Raw genomic sequence first — 13,705 nt, 5'->3', positions numbered from 1 at the left:
AATGAGCATACCACTTCAAGGTACAGCGCATGCTGGAGAGCAACGGCTGTGAAGAGGACGACTGGACTGGACGTCACCAAGGTCCAGGTTGCTGATTGGAGCGTGGGCAGGTGCAGCAGGAGCGGCACGGTTGGGGCGCAGGAGTGGCGAGTGATCGTGCAGCGACGTGATCAGGGCCCAAGAGAGGTGTGAGTTCAGGGCCCAGAAGCGACGAGCGCCTAAGGGCAGTACGGGCCAGCCCACATTGCAATATGTGCGTGCACTAGGTCCGTGCAGCAGAGCTGGTCTTCAGTAGTCTTGGTTAATCCTTGCCATGGAACCAAGACCTAGCTCTGTCAAGCCCGTGTGGTGGTTGTGTGCAACGGCCACCACACGTTAAAAAAATCCACGCACAGGCATCTTCCACCCTTCAACATGTAGTGCGGGACCTGGAATATTCATTGAAAAACCGATGAACCCATCCCTTTTTGGTGTGGAAGCAAGTCATCCTCGATACGAGGGACTGCCTATGATGATGACGATGATGACCACTACTGCCACACACAGGTAGCACCTAGTATTATGAGTATTCGATGCAGTTTAAAAGTTCATACATCACACACTGACACTAAGGGAAAACACAGCGGTAAGTAGACAAGATATATACACACACTGTCAATAATATTATGATGGCACTAAAATTGCATGTTCAGACATGAGGGTAGACTTTTGACTTCATTGCCTGGATGGTAATCTGGCGAAGCGGAGCACAGAGGCCGCCTGAATTTCATTCTATTGCCCAGGCAGTGAGGTTGAAAATGTATCCCATTTTTTTGATAAGGTCTGGAAGTCGCGTTCATGAATTTGCATGTATGGGAGCTTTGTGAGTTATTGTGCATGCAAAAGAAAAGCAATTGATGGAATATTAATGAGGGGAAGAGGGGAAATATAGACTTTTAATGCACTTGCCAGATTTGGAAGTTATGAGGTATTCTGTACAAAGATTGCATGAATATATCTTATAGCCAGTAACTGTTAGTCCTCAGCATCTTCTTCAGGCTGCTGTTGTGCTTTCGGCTGATCCCCTGCAGCCCTCGACACCCTTCAATCTCTAAGCCTCCATGATAATCCTCTATGTAAGGCAAATTTGTGCTTACAACAATCCTCAAGACCATAGACAATCTGTATTGCAGGGTATCCCCAGATCAATCTAGACACCTGAAGCATGCCTTCACAAGATGCAAACCATATGCTTAATCAATGCATGTGAGAATGGGACATACGGGCATTATGACCTCAATTTGCATGTGCCTGCCCAACTATGTGTGAATTGTTCCACTTTCCACTCCATCTCTCCTTATGATCTCTCTGAATTTAGGTTGACAATTTGGAGCTATATTTAAGCAAAAAAAGAGCTGTAATGCAAGTACAAAGCACCAATGTTCTATTCATCCATGTTTAACACTACTCCGAGAATTCCTACCCATCAAAAATAGGATCAACCGCTACTCACAAAGCGTGAAGGGAAAAATAGCCGCTATTTGCTTAAGAAAATGTTGGAATTATTAATAGAGAACTCATACAGCTTTCTTTAACTACAGTTAATTGATTCATTCACTGCATGTATGGGGTTAGTCAGTAACCTCAATCAATGGGAAGATTTCAAAGACAGCAGTGCCAAAAATTAAGACATACAGCCTTGTCTGTAAAGTAGGATTTTTAAAATTGTAGGTGAGATATTTACAAAAGAAATTGTACACTTCCCAGCTGGATTAACAACTTTCTAACCTTTATCCTGGTTAACTGGATCATTAATGTTAAACGATCATTATTACAGGTGCAATGTAACGGACGGTTATATTTTTATTGCTAACAAAACCTTATTCTCAGGATGCGCATATTTCAAAACCACATGTTCCCACAATTTCATTAGTTACATGTACGTCACAGTGAAATTCATCATTCCAACTGGATTCAGGCTGTCCAAGCTCATTTTGCATTACAGCTGGCAACTTCAATTTGAACACAAATCACAGGGGTGAAAGGGCAATGCACTGACTTACTGGGGGCGATTTTACAGGTGGCTGGGGTTGGTGTATGGGGAGACCGGGGGCAAGTGGAAAGCTCGCATGTTGGTGCCGTGCCTGACATGGAGAGATTTCAGCTCCCAGGCCACATTTTCACGTTATTTTCATCGGACACACACCCGATCCTGATGGAATTCACTACCTGGACGTATGGGCAGGAGAGCAATATTGGACGGCAAAGTAATGGTCCCCCGGCACTAAGGTAAGTGGTCAGTGATGGTGGGTTGCCGGGGGCGTGGGGAGGGAAGGGGCAAGCTGTAAAAGAAAACTTACCTTCCTGGGCCTCTTCTGTCCGAGATCCACTTCCAGACAGATTTGGCCTGGTAAGGAAAGCACAAGTGCTCTCCCCACACAGGGCCTAGAGTTAAAATTGCAATCAGGCCCCAATGATGTCACTGGGACCTGACAGAGAAATTTTGGGTAAATTTATAGCACGGAAGGAGGCCATTTCGGCCCATCGTGTCCGTGCCGGTCGATCAAGAGCTATCCCGCCTAATCACACTTTATAGCTCTTAGTCCATAGCCCTGTAGGTTACGGCATTTTTTGCGCACGTCAAGTATTTTTAAAATGTAATGAGAGTTTCTGCCTCTACCACTCTTTCAGAAAGTGAGTTCCAGACCCCCACCACTCTCTGGGGGAAGACATTTCCCCTCAATTACTTTAAATCTGTGCCCACTGGTTGTTGACCCTTCTGCCAAGGGAAACAAGTCCTTCCTATCCACTCTATCCAGGCCCCTCATAATTGTATGCATCTCAATCAGGTCGCCCCTCAGCCTTCCCTGTTCCAAAGAAAACAGAGACAGCATCTCCAATCTTTCCTCATAGCCAAAATTCTTCAGGCCAGGCAACATTTTTGTAAATCTCCTCTGCACCCTTTCCAGTGTAATCACATCTTTCCTATAATGTGGTGATCAGAACTGCACACAGTACTCCAGCAGCAGCCTAACCAATGTTTTATTCAATTCAAGCATAACCTCCTTGCTCTTGTATTCCATGCCTTGACTAATAAAGGCAAGTATTCCATATGCCTTCTTAACCACATTATCTACCTGGCCTGCTACCTTCAGTGATCTGCGAACCTGCACTCCAAGGTCCCTTTGTTCCTCTACACTTTTCAGTGTTGTACCATTTAATGTGTATTCCCTTTCCTTGATAGTCCTCCCCAAATGCATTACCTCACACTTATCCAGACTGAATTCCATTTGCCACTGTTCTGCCCACCTGACCAGTACATTGATATATTCCTGCAGTCCGCAGCTTTCTTCTTCATTATCAACCACACAGCCTATTTTAGTGTAATCTGCAAACTTCTTAATCATACCCCTAACATTCAAGTCCAAGTCATTGATATATACCACAAAAAGCAGGGCACTTAGCACTGAGCCCTGCAGAACACCACTGAATACAGCCTTCCAGTCACAAAAACACCCATCAACCATTACCCTTTGCTTCTTGCTTCTGAGCCAATTTTGGATCCAACTTGCTTCTTTTCCCTGGATCCCATGGACTTTTACTTTCATGACCAATCTGCCATGTGGGACATTATCAAAAGCTTTGCTTAAAATCTATATACACTACATCATACGCACTGCCCTCATCGACCCTCCTGGTTACCTCCTCAAAAAATTAAATCAAGTTAGTCAGACACAACCTTCCCTTAACAAATCTATGCTGACTGTCCTTGATTAATCCATATCTTTCCAAATGAAGATTTATCCTGTCCCTCAGGATTTTTTTCATTAATTTCATTAACTGAGGTTAGGCTGACTGTCCTGTAATTACTAGGTTTATCCCTTTCTCCCTTTTTAACCAAGGGTACTACATTAGCAGTCCTCCAGTCCTCTAGCACCACACCTATAGCCAGAGAGGACTGGAAAATGATGGTCAGAGCCTGTGCTATTTCCTCTTTTTCTACTCTTAACAGCCTGGGATACATTTCATTGCAAAGTCTGCAACGCCCTCTCGTTTGTGAAAACAGATGCAAAGTATTCTATGTTTCTGATCTCTATATTGAAAGAAGGTTCCCGCTGATTTTAGACGGTTGTCCAGGGCACCTGCAATTTAAAATTGCAGTCGGCTGATCAGAACGCTTGGCCTGCGGGTAAATTGCTCACATCATTTTAACTGCCCCCTAACTGGTTTCATTGGACAGGGGCGGATGGAGGGTTACAATTGCCCCCATTTTATCTCCCAGGATGGCCCACTAACAGTGTTAAAAAATTGCTGTCGACAAACACCACACACTATTATCAGAATACATTCATATTTTTTATCCAAGAACACGAAAATAAATTTATTGAAAAAACATCCAGTTTAGTGTTGGAGAAATAGACTAAAATTTGAGAGGTGCACAAACAGACAGGCACACAACTGATATCATTTTTGCAGATGAACAGGGAGACGAAACAAACTGCTCCTACCATCTTCACAGGTCAGGCCGTTGTATCCCCGGGGACACTCGCACACATCTGGTTTGATGCATTTTCCTCTGTTTTTGCAGTCAGGCCGACAGATCGCTAATAAAGGTCAACAAACATAAGATTAGTGCTTGCATCAATAAAATATTCTGCAGTCAATCAGTCAGAGACAGTAACACTGCAAAGTTATGAAAAACGTAGACATTTTTTAGAAGTTTTTTTTAAGCAAATAAGAATTCCTACCTATGTGACAGTTGTACCCAGTGTAGCCAGGCTTGCAGCGACATGTATTGGGAGCGGCACATTCCATATTCTTTCCACAGGGGTACCTGCATATAGCTAACAAACATCACAGTTGTGAATTGGGCACTTCAATCTTTTAATGTCAAGCACAATTGTTACCTCTGTAACACATATCTGAATAGTCAAGGATAGAAGGTGGCATTATGAAGGTATGCAGCCAGCTTTGGTAGGACAGGATTTTCTGGTGAGAAAATATAACAATATTCTTGATCAGGAATACGTGGGTGAGGAAGAGGGTGAGATAAGGGGGGAATGGGATGAAGTTGAAGTGCAGATGGGCTGGAGATCATGGTGGGTGGAGATTTCAGGCGAGATTGGGCATGATATAATTTTACAAGGTGGTGAACAAAGAGTGGACACTGAGCAGAAGGGAACTGAGGGGAAAAGGGGGTTGGGAGGGCGAAAGCATAGTTGACAAGAAAAGAATTAAGGAGGTGTTTGAAAGCTGTGAGGGCAGCTGCTGAGGGAGGAAATTCCAGAGGGGTGGACCACAATGGCTGAGGGAGAAACCACCAATAGTGGAACTGAGTGAACAGGGTACAAGTAAGATGCCAGTATTAGAGGAGCAGAGCAGTCATGCAGAGGCATACAGCTGAAGAAGATCTCTGAAGTAGGGTCGGACTAGTTCATAGAGAGTGAACACTATTTCCACAGCCTTGAAACCACTTTTGCGGTATTTTGTGGATTTTACTCTATAAGACTAGTTGTATGGAAGGCTATATTTCCAACATGGTTGTGAACTATATGAACTCCCTCCGATAGTTTGCAGTGAATTGCAGTCAATGCATTTACCTTTACATGTTACACCATCACCAGTGTATCCAAAAGGACATCGGCCACATTTAAAGCTTCCAAACTGTGTGGGCTCACAGGGGACTCCATTAAAGCAAGGCATGTCAGCACAGGTGACCTCTTTCTCAGTAGGAACCAACTCATTACTGATGTGGGGGACAGAAATGGCTTGAGATGCTGTCACAGCTCGCAGTGCAGAGGCAGCAGGTCTCCAAAACATTGTTGTCTTTTGTGGAGCTCTGGGTTGAATAGCCACTTGGGATATGGTTCTAGAGCTCAGAGCAGCGGTACCTGTGATAGCCGTGACAATGTCCTGTGACGAAGAGGTGATGGAAGAAGATAAGCTCAAAGTCGTGTATGGCTTATCTGTCCTGGGAGCTGGAGGTGGTTTGGCTTTAGTAACTGCTCTCTCCATTGTCACTCTGCCAAACATAGGAACATGCGCAGGAGTGGTTTTTTGGCTAATTGACCGCAGCCGAATTGGCCCGTTGCTTGGTCGTGTAGTGGGAACCCAGTGTTGATGAAATCTTGATGCAACATGTGGAGAAACTGGAGGAACAGAGACAAAAAAAGGACATGAATGTACTGCAGCATCTTCCAAATCATCTGAGTTAATGTTTCACCCTTTGAGAATTCAAGAAGGCAACAATTAATGAATATGATATAATTGGCATCACGGAGACAAGGCTCCAGAGTGACCAAGGCTGGAAACTCAACATCCAGGGGTATTCAACATTCAGGAAGGATAGACAGAAAGGAAAAGGAGGTGGGGTAGCTGTAAGGTCCTTACTCTACAGTATGAAATCACACGAGGCACCTTCTGGGGACAAGGTCACTCTGTGACCTGAACTCTTTATTCACAGGACTCCAAAGACAGTGACCCTGTGTGGGACCTCCCTTTTTATACCTGAGTGATCAGGTAAGGAGTGTCTCCCACAAGTTCACCCCTTGTGGTCAAGGTGTGCATCTAGGTTGAGTGTATACAGTCATACAGTGGTGTTAGATTGTGGTTACATACATGACATCACCTCACCCTCCCACCCCCCCACAAAGACTTATTGGAATCATAGGTTGAGTCTTTCAGGTGGTCTACACTCCCTCGTGGAGCGCCGCAGTTGGGGCTCTGGTTGTTGGATACTGACGTGCGTGTCTGTCACCTGTGGTGATGCCGGCCTATCCGGGCTGACCGCAGGGACTGTGCATTCTTCTGATTGCTCTTGTTGCTCATTCACTGGTGGTGTGGTGAGCTCCATCTCATGGTCTTCTTCAGGTACCTCCGTGTCGATGCTGAACCTTTTTTTTTTACTTGGTCCAGATGCTTACGGCATATCTGACCATTGTTGAGTTTTACCACGATGACCCTATTCCCCTCTTTGTCAATTACAGTGCTCTCAAGCCAGTTGGGCACAATGGTGTGATTGAGGACGAATACAGGATAATTTATTTCTATACATCTCCCCCTCGAATTCTGGTCATGGTACTCGTTTTGTGACTTGCGCTTGCCCTCAACTATGTCGGTCAGGACTGGGTGAATGAGGGACAACCGAGTTTTGAGTGTCCGTTTCGTTAGTAGCTCTGCGGGCGGGACCCCGGTGAGCGAGTGCGGTTGGGATCTAGAGGCCAGCAGGAGGCGCGATAGGCGGCATTGTAGGGAGGGCTCTTGAATCCTGAGCATACCTTGCTTAATGATGTGGACCGCACATTTCGCCTGGCCATTGGAGGCCGGCTTGAATGGCGCAGTCCTGACGTGGTTGATGCCATTGCCCGACATAAACTCTTGGAATTCGTAGCTTGTGAAACATGGGCCATTATCACTAACCAGGATGTCCGGCAAGCCATGGGTTGCAAAGATTGCACGTAGGCTTTCCACGGTGGTGGATGATGTGCATGAATTCAGAATGATGCACTCGATCCATTTCGAGTACGCATCTACCACGATAAGGAACATCTTACCCATGAACGGGCCCGCGTAGTCAACATGAATGCGTGACCATGGCCTGGTGTGCCAGGGCCACGGACTGAGCGGGGCCTCACTGGGGGCATTACTCAGCTGGGCACACGTCGTGCACCTGCGAACACAGTGTTCCAGGTCTGAATCAATTCCAGGCCACCAAATGTGTGACCGGGCAATGGCCTTCATCAGCACAATGCCTGGGTGCTCGCTGTAGAGTTCCCTGATGAAGGCCTCCCTGCCCTTCTGGGGCATAACTACCCGGCTGCCCCATAGTAGGCAATCGGCTTGGATGGAAAGCTCATCCCTCTGTCTGTGGAACGGTTTGACCTCCTCAGGGCATGCTCCGTGTGCGGGTGCCCAATCCCCAGTCAGGACACATTTCTTAATCAGGGATAGGAGGGGATCTTTGTCCAGCTTTTGTCCAGATTTTGATCAGGTGGGCTGTGATGGGGGAGCCTGCACTGTCAAAGGCATCGACAGCCATGACCATCTCAGCGCTTTGCTCTGCTACCCCCTCAGTGGTGGCCAGTGGAAGCCTGCTGAGTGCGTCAGCGCAATTTTCAGTGCCGGGCCGGGCTGGAGTAGTCATAAGCAGCAAGCGTGAGAGCCCATCGCTGTATGTGAGCTGATGCATTGGCATTGACAGCCTTGCTGTCTGACAACAGGGATGTGAATGGCTTGTGGTCCGTCTCTAATTCAAACTTCCTACCAAATTGGTATTGATGCATTTTTTTTACACCGTAGACACATGCAACCGCTTCCTTCTCAACATCCCATATCCCCGTTCTGCTTGAGCGAGCGACCTGGAGGCATAAGCCACAGGTTGTAGTTGACCTTCAGCATTGCCCTGCTGCAACACGCACCCAACCCCATAGGACGATGCATCACATGTCAGAAACAATTTTTACAGGGGTCATACAGGGTCAACAACTTGTTTGAACAAAGTAGGTTTCGCGCCCGATCAAAAGCCCGTTCCTGACAGTCCCCCCAAAACCAATCGAAACCCTTGTGCAGAAGCACATGTAGCAGCTCCCACAACGTGCTTAAGTTTGGCAAAAAGTTCCCGAAATAATTCAGTAGTCCCAGGAATGAACGCAACTCCGATGTGTTGCAGGACCTGGATGCTCGGTGGGCCGAATCCCATCTGCAGCAACCCTCCTACCCAGAAACTCAACCTCAGGAGCTAAGAACACACATTTAGACTTCTTGAGTCGCAAGCCTACCCGGTCCAGTTAGCGTAGCACCTCCTCCAGGTTGTGGAGGTGTTCCTCGGTGTCTCGACCTGTGATGAGGATGTCGTCCTGGAATACAATTGTTCCAGGAATGGATTTAAGCAGGCTTTCCATGTTTTGTTGAAAAATCGCAGCTGCTAATCGAATGCCAAACGGGCACCTTTAGAAACGAACAGTCCCTTGTGCGTGGTGATGGTGGTCAGTAGTTTAGATTCGTCGGCCAGTTCCTGGGTCATATAGGCTGAAGTGAGGTCCAACTTGGTGAACAGCTTGCCGCCTGCCAGCGTGGCGAAGAGGTCCTCCGCTCTCAGGAGCCGGTATTGATCTTGTAGGGACACCCGATTGATGGTGGCCTTGTAGTGGCCACAGATCCTGACAGAGCCATCCGCATTTAGTACGGGAACGATGGGGCTTGCCCAGTCACTGAATTCAACAGGCGAGATGATGCCCTCTCTCAACAGCCAGTCCAGTTCGCTCTTGATCTTTTCCCGCATCACATATGGCACCACTCTGGCTTTGTGGTGCACTGGAATGGCATCCGGGGTGATGTGTATCAGTACTTTAGTGCCTTTGAAAGTCCCGACGCCAGGTTGGAATAGTGAATCGAATTGCTGTAGGACTTGTGAGCACAAACTTCGCTCCACAGATGACATTGCGTGAACATCCCCCATTGCCAGTTCATCTTGGCTAACCAGCTCCTCCCCAACAGTGCGGGACCATTGTCCAGGACAATCCAAAGCGGCAGCCGATTCACTAACCCATTGTATGTGACAGCCAACATTGCACTGCCTAGCACCAGAATGATTTCTTTCGTGCAAGTCTGTAATTGTGTGTTAACACGTGCTAATTTGGGTCTACTGGCTTTAAGTGGCCATAGCTTCTCAAATTGCTGAACGCCCATGAGTGACTGACTGGCCCCAGTGTCCAGCTCCATGCATACAGGGATACCATTTAATAAAACCCTCATCATCATTGGTGGCGTTTTGGTGTATGAACTGTGAATATTCGCCACATGGACCCGCTGCACCTCGGCATCCATTGATTTGCCCCAAAGGTCATCCTACCTCAAAGAACCCTCTTCTGGTCCATCCACCTCATATATTAGTCTGGTTGCAGGCTTCCTGCACATTCGAGCTAAGTGGTTACTGAGATTGCAGTTCCTGCAGACAAACTGTTGAAATCTGCAAGATCTAGCTGAGTGTTTTCCCCCACACCTCCAGCATGAGTTTAAGTTTCCACTGTTGGGAACAAAAGGGCTGTGGCCAGGCATTCCGTGCTGACTGTCCCTTTGACTGCTCTTAAGTAGCCTATTAGTGGGTGTCAGTGGCCCCATCCCGGGATGCATTGTCCACTGTGATGGCGTGAATGTCCATTCAGCCTGCCATTGTCTCTGTTGAAGTCCTACTCTGGGGTCTATTGCTGCCTGCGGAGTGTCGGACTGCCCCTGCCTGCCTGCGGGGTTCTGAGTCACATTAATGATGTTGACTCCCTGATCCATCGCTGCGTCGCCAATGTAAATTCTTTACTTTACAGTATGAAACCACACGAGGCACCTTCTGGGGAAAGGTCACTCTGTGACCTGAACTCTTTATTCACAGGACTCAAAAGACAGTGACCCTGCATGGGATCTCCCTTTTTATACCTGAGTGATCAGGTAATGAGTGTCTCCCGCAAGTTCACCCTTTGTGGTCAAGGTGTGCATCTAGGTTGAGTGTATACATTAAAACAGTGGTGTTACATTGTGGTTACATACATGACAGTAGCGTTGCTGGCTAAAGAGAAAATTAATGCAATAGTAAGGAAGGACATTAGCTTGGTGATGTGGAATCTGTATGGGTGGAGCTGCAGAATATCAAAGGGCAGAAAACGCTAGTGGGATTTGTGTACAGACCACCAAACAGTAGTGAGGTTGTGGACAGCATCAAAAAAGAAATTAGGGATGCATGCAATAAAGGTACAGCAGTTATCATGGGCGACTTTAATCTACATATAGATTGGGCTAACAAAACTGGTAACAATACGGTGGAGGAGGATTTCCTGGAATGTATTAGGGATGGTTTTCTCGACCAATATGTCGAGGAACCAACTAGAGGGCTGGCCATTCTAGACTGGGTGATGTGTAATGAGAAAGGACTAATTAGCAATCTTGTTGTACAAGCCCCCTTGGGGAAGAGTGCCCATAATATGGTAGAATTCTTTATTAAGATGGAGAGTGACACAGTTAATTCAGAGACTAAGGTCCTGAACTTACGGAAAGATAACTTCGATGGTATGAGTCTTGAATTGGCTAGAATAGACTGGTGAATGATACTTAAAGGGATGACGGTGGATAGGCAATGGCAAATATTTAAAGATCACATGGATGAACTTCAACAATTGTACATCCCTATCTGGAGTAAAAATAAAACGGGGAAGGTGGCTCAACCGTGGCTAACAAGGGAAATTAAGGATAGTGTTAGATTCAAGGAAGAGGCATATAAATTGGCCAGAAAAACATAGAAACATAGAAAACATAGAAAATAGGTGCAATGAGACCTGGGTGTCATGGTACATCAGTCATTGAAAGTTGGCATGCAGGTACAGCAGGCGGTTATAGAGAATTGGTTGGCAGACAGGAAGCAAAGAGTTGGAATAAATGGGTCATAGAAACATCGAAACATAGAAAATAGGTGCAGGAATAGGCTATTCGGCCCTTCGAGCCTGCACCACCATTCAATAAGATCATGGCTGATCGTTCACCTCAGTACCTCTTTCCTGCTTTCTCTCCATACCCCTTGATCCCTTTAGCCGTAAGGTCCATATCTAACTCTCTCTTGAATATATCCAACGAACTGGCATCAACAACTCTCTGCGGTAGGGAATTCCACAGGTTAACAACTCTATGAGTGAAGAAGTTTCTCCTCAACTCAGTCCTAAATGGCTTACCCCTTATCCTAAGACTATGTCTCCTGATTCTGGACTTCCCCAACATCGGGAACATTCTTCCTGCATCTAACCTGTCCAGTCCCGTCAGAATTTTATATGTTTCTATGAGATCACCTCTCATCCTTCTAAACTCCAGTGAATACAAGCCCAGTCAATCCAGTCTCTCCTCATGTCAGTCCTGCCATTCCGGGAATCAGTCTGGTGAACCTTCGCTGCACTCCCTCAATAGCAAGAATGTCCTTCCTCAGATTAGGAGACCAAAACTGAACACAATATTCCAGGTGAGGCCTCACCAAGGCCCTGTACAACTGCAGTAAGACCTCCCTGCTCCTGTACTCAAATCCCCTAGCTATGAAGGCCAACATGCTATTTGCCTTCTTCACCGTCTGCTGTACCTGCATGCCAACTTTCAATGACTGATGTACCATGACACCCAGGTCTCGTTGCACCTCCCCTTTTCCTAATCTGTCGCCATTCAGATAATATTCTGCCTTCCTGTTTTTGCCACCAAAGTGGATAACCTCAAATTTATCCACATTATACTGCATCTGCCATGCGTTTGCCCACTCACCTAACCTGTCCAAGTCACCCTGCAGACTTTTAGTGTCCTCCTCACACATCAGGAAGGTTGTGAATGAGGTATGCCACCTCACACATGAAACCCTGCAGCGACTGTCAACCACCTGCCAGTGGCAGTGAAGTTCACTATTGGTTTCAAAGTTTATGTTATGGGGACCTTGGAGCCACCTCACATCAGAAACTTTCTATATTTGACTTCTGGACATATGGGCCCTAGAATTCCATGTGGGCTGTCCCCATCTTCCACTCTAAGTTTATCCTCTGCAAAATAAAGGATGGATAGACTGCAAGATACAGTAAAAATTAATTGTGTTTTGCAGTGCTTCTGATGTACATATTTCATGTTTTGTTGCCTTGTTTGCCCCTTCTGTGTTGGAACTTCTGTCTTCCCCTCACTAGGTGAGGCAGCAGCACTGGTGGTCAATTTCATATCCAACTGATGAGCAGTGGCCAATAACAAAATGGCCACTATCTGTATTTGTGTCCAACCCTGATTGAGCTATACCGATACCATGTTTGTGCTTCTCTAAAGTTGCTGTGAACACACTGCTTTCAGAGCCAGCACTTAATATCACTTTTGCAAGGGTACAAAATGGCCCCAAACTGCCCTTGGCATGAAAGCTAACTGGATACTACATGCTACTCTAAACATGACACTGCATCTCACTCATGATGCCCACTCATCTGCCTTAACATATAACAGTGAATATCTGTGAGGACTCTCAATCCTTCTTTCATGGCTGCTTGCAACCACTCACCAAGCAAATTGAAAGCAGCATTGAGTTTGGACCCCCAAGACACCACATTAGCAGTGGAAGCATTCATGATAGGTTCACTAGATTGATTCCGGAGATGAGGGGGTTGACTTATGAAGATAGGTTGAGTAGGTTGGAACTATACTCATTGGAGTTCAGAAGAATGAGAGGTGATCTTATCGAAACATATAAGATAATGAGGGGGCTAGACAAGGTGGATGCAGAGAGGATATTTCCACTCATAGGGGGAAACTAAAACTAGGGGACATAGTCTCAGAATAAGGGGCCGCCAATTTAAAACTGAGATGAGGAGGAATTTCTTCTCTCAGAGGATTGTAAATCTGTGGAATTCTCTGCCCCAGAGAGCTGTGGAGGCTGGGTCATTGAATATATTTAAGGTGGAGATAGGCAGATTTTTGAGTGATAAGGAAATAAAGGATTATGGGGAGGGAGCAGGGAAATGGAGCTGAGTCCATGATCAGATCAGCCATGATCTTATTAAATAGCGAAGCAGATTCGAGGAGCCAGGTGGCCTTCTCCTGCTCCTATTTCTTATGTTCTTTTTTCTTATGTAGTCACTTGTTCATTGGCTGACAAATGTTGCTCTATGAAACCAGTCATGTGGGAATCAGCAATCAATATCTGAAGCTGAACTCATCACACAAGCCAAGCTATCTTTCA

General features: G+C 46.2%; 1 protein-coding gene across 1 annotated transcript in view; it reads right to left on the bottom strand.

Annotated features, from left to right (window-relative positions):
* The window catches only part of LOC139259736 (von Willebrand factor D and EGF domain-containing protein), a 446,188-nt gene that overhangs the window by 24,037 nt on the left and 408,446 nt on the right, over positions 1–13,705 (bottom strand). Inside the window, exons 21-23 of the mRNA XM_070875369.1 lie at positions 5,580–6,128; positions 4,728–4,823; positions 4,488–4,583 (exon numbers count right to left, since the gene is read on the bottom strand). Coding sequence (XP_070731470.1) covers positions 4,488–4,583; positions 4,728–4,823; positions 5,580–6,128 — 741 coding nt within the window. The remainder of the gene's footprint in view (positions 1–4,487; positions 4,584–4,727; positions 4,824–5,579; positions 6,129–13,705) is intronic.

This window comes from Pristiophorus japonicus, chromosome 3, assembly GCF_044704955.1.
Source record: "Pristiophorus japonicus isolate sPriJap1 chromosome 3, sPriJap1.hap1, whole genome shotgun sequence".
Lineage (NCBI taxonomy): Eukaryota > Metazoa > Chordata > Chondrichthyes > Pristiophoridae > Pristiophorus > Pristiophorus japonicus.
Note: the sequence above shows the minus strand (reverse complement) of the source record. Positions and strands in the feature narration are given on the sequence as shown.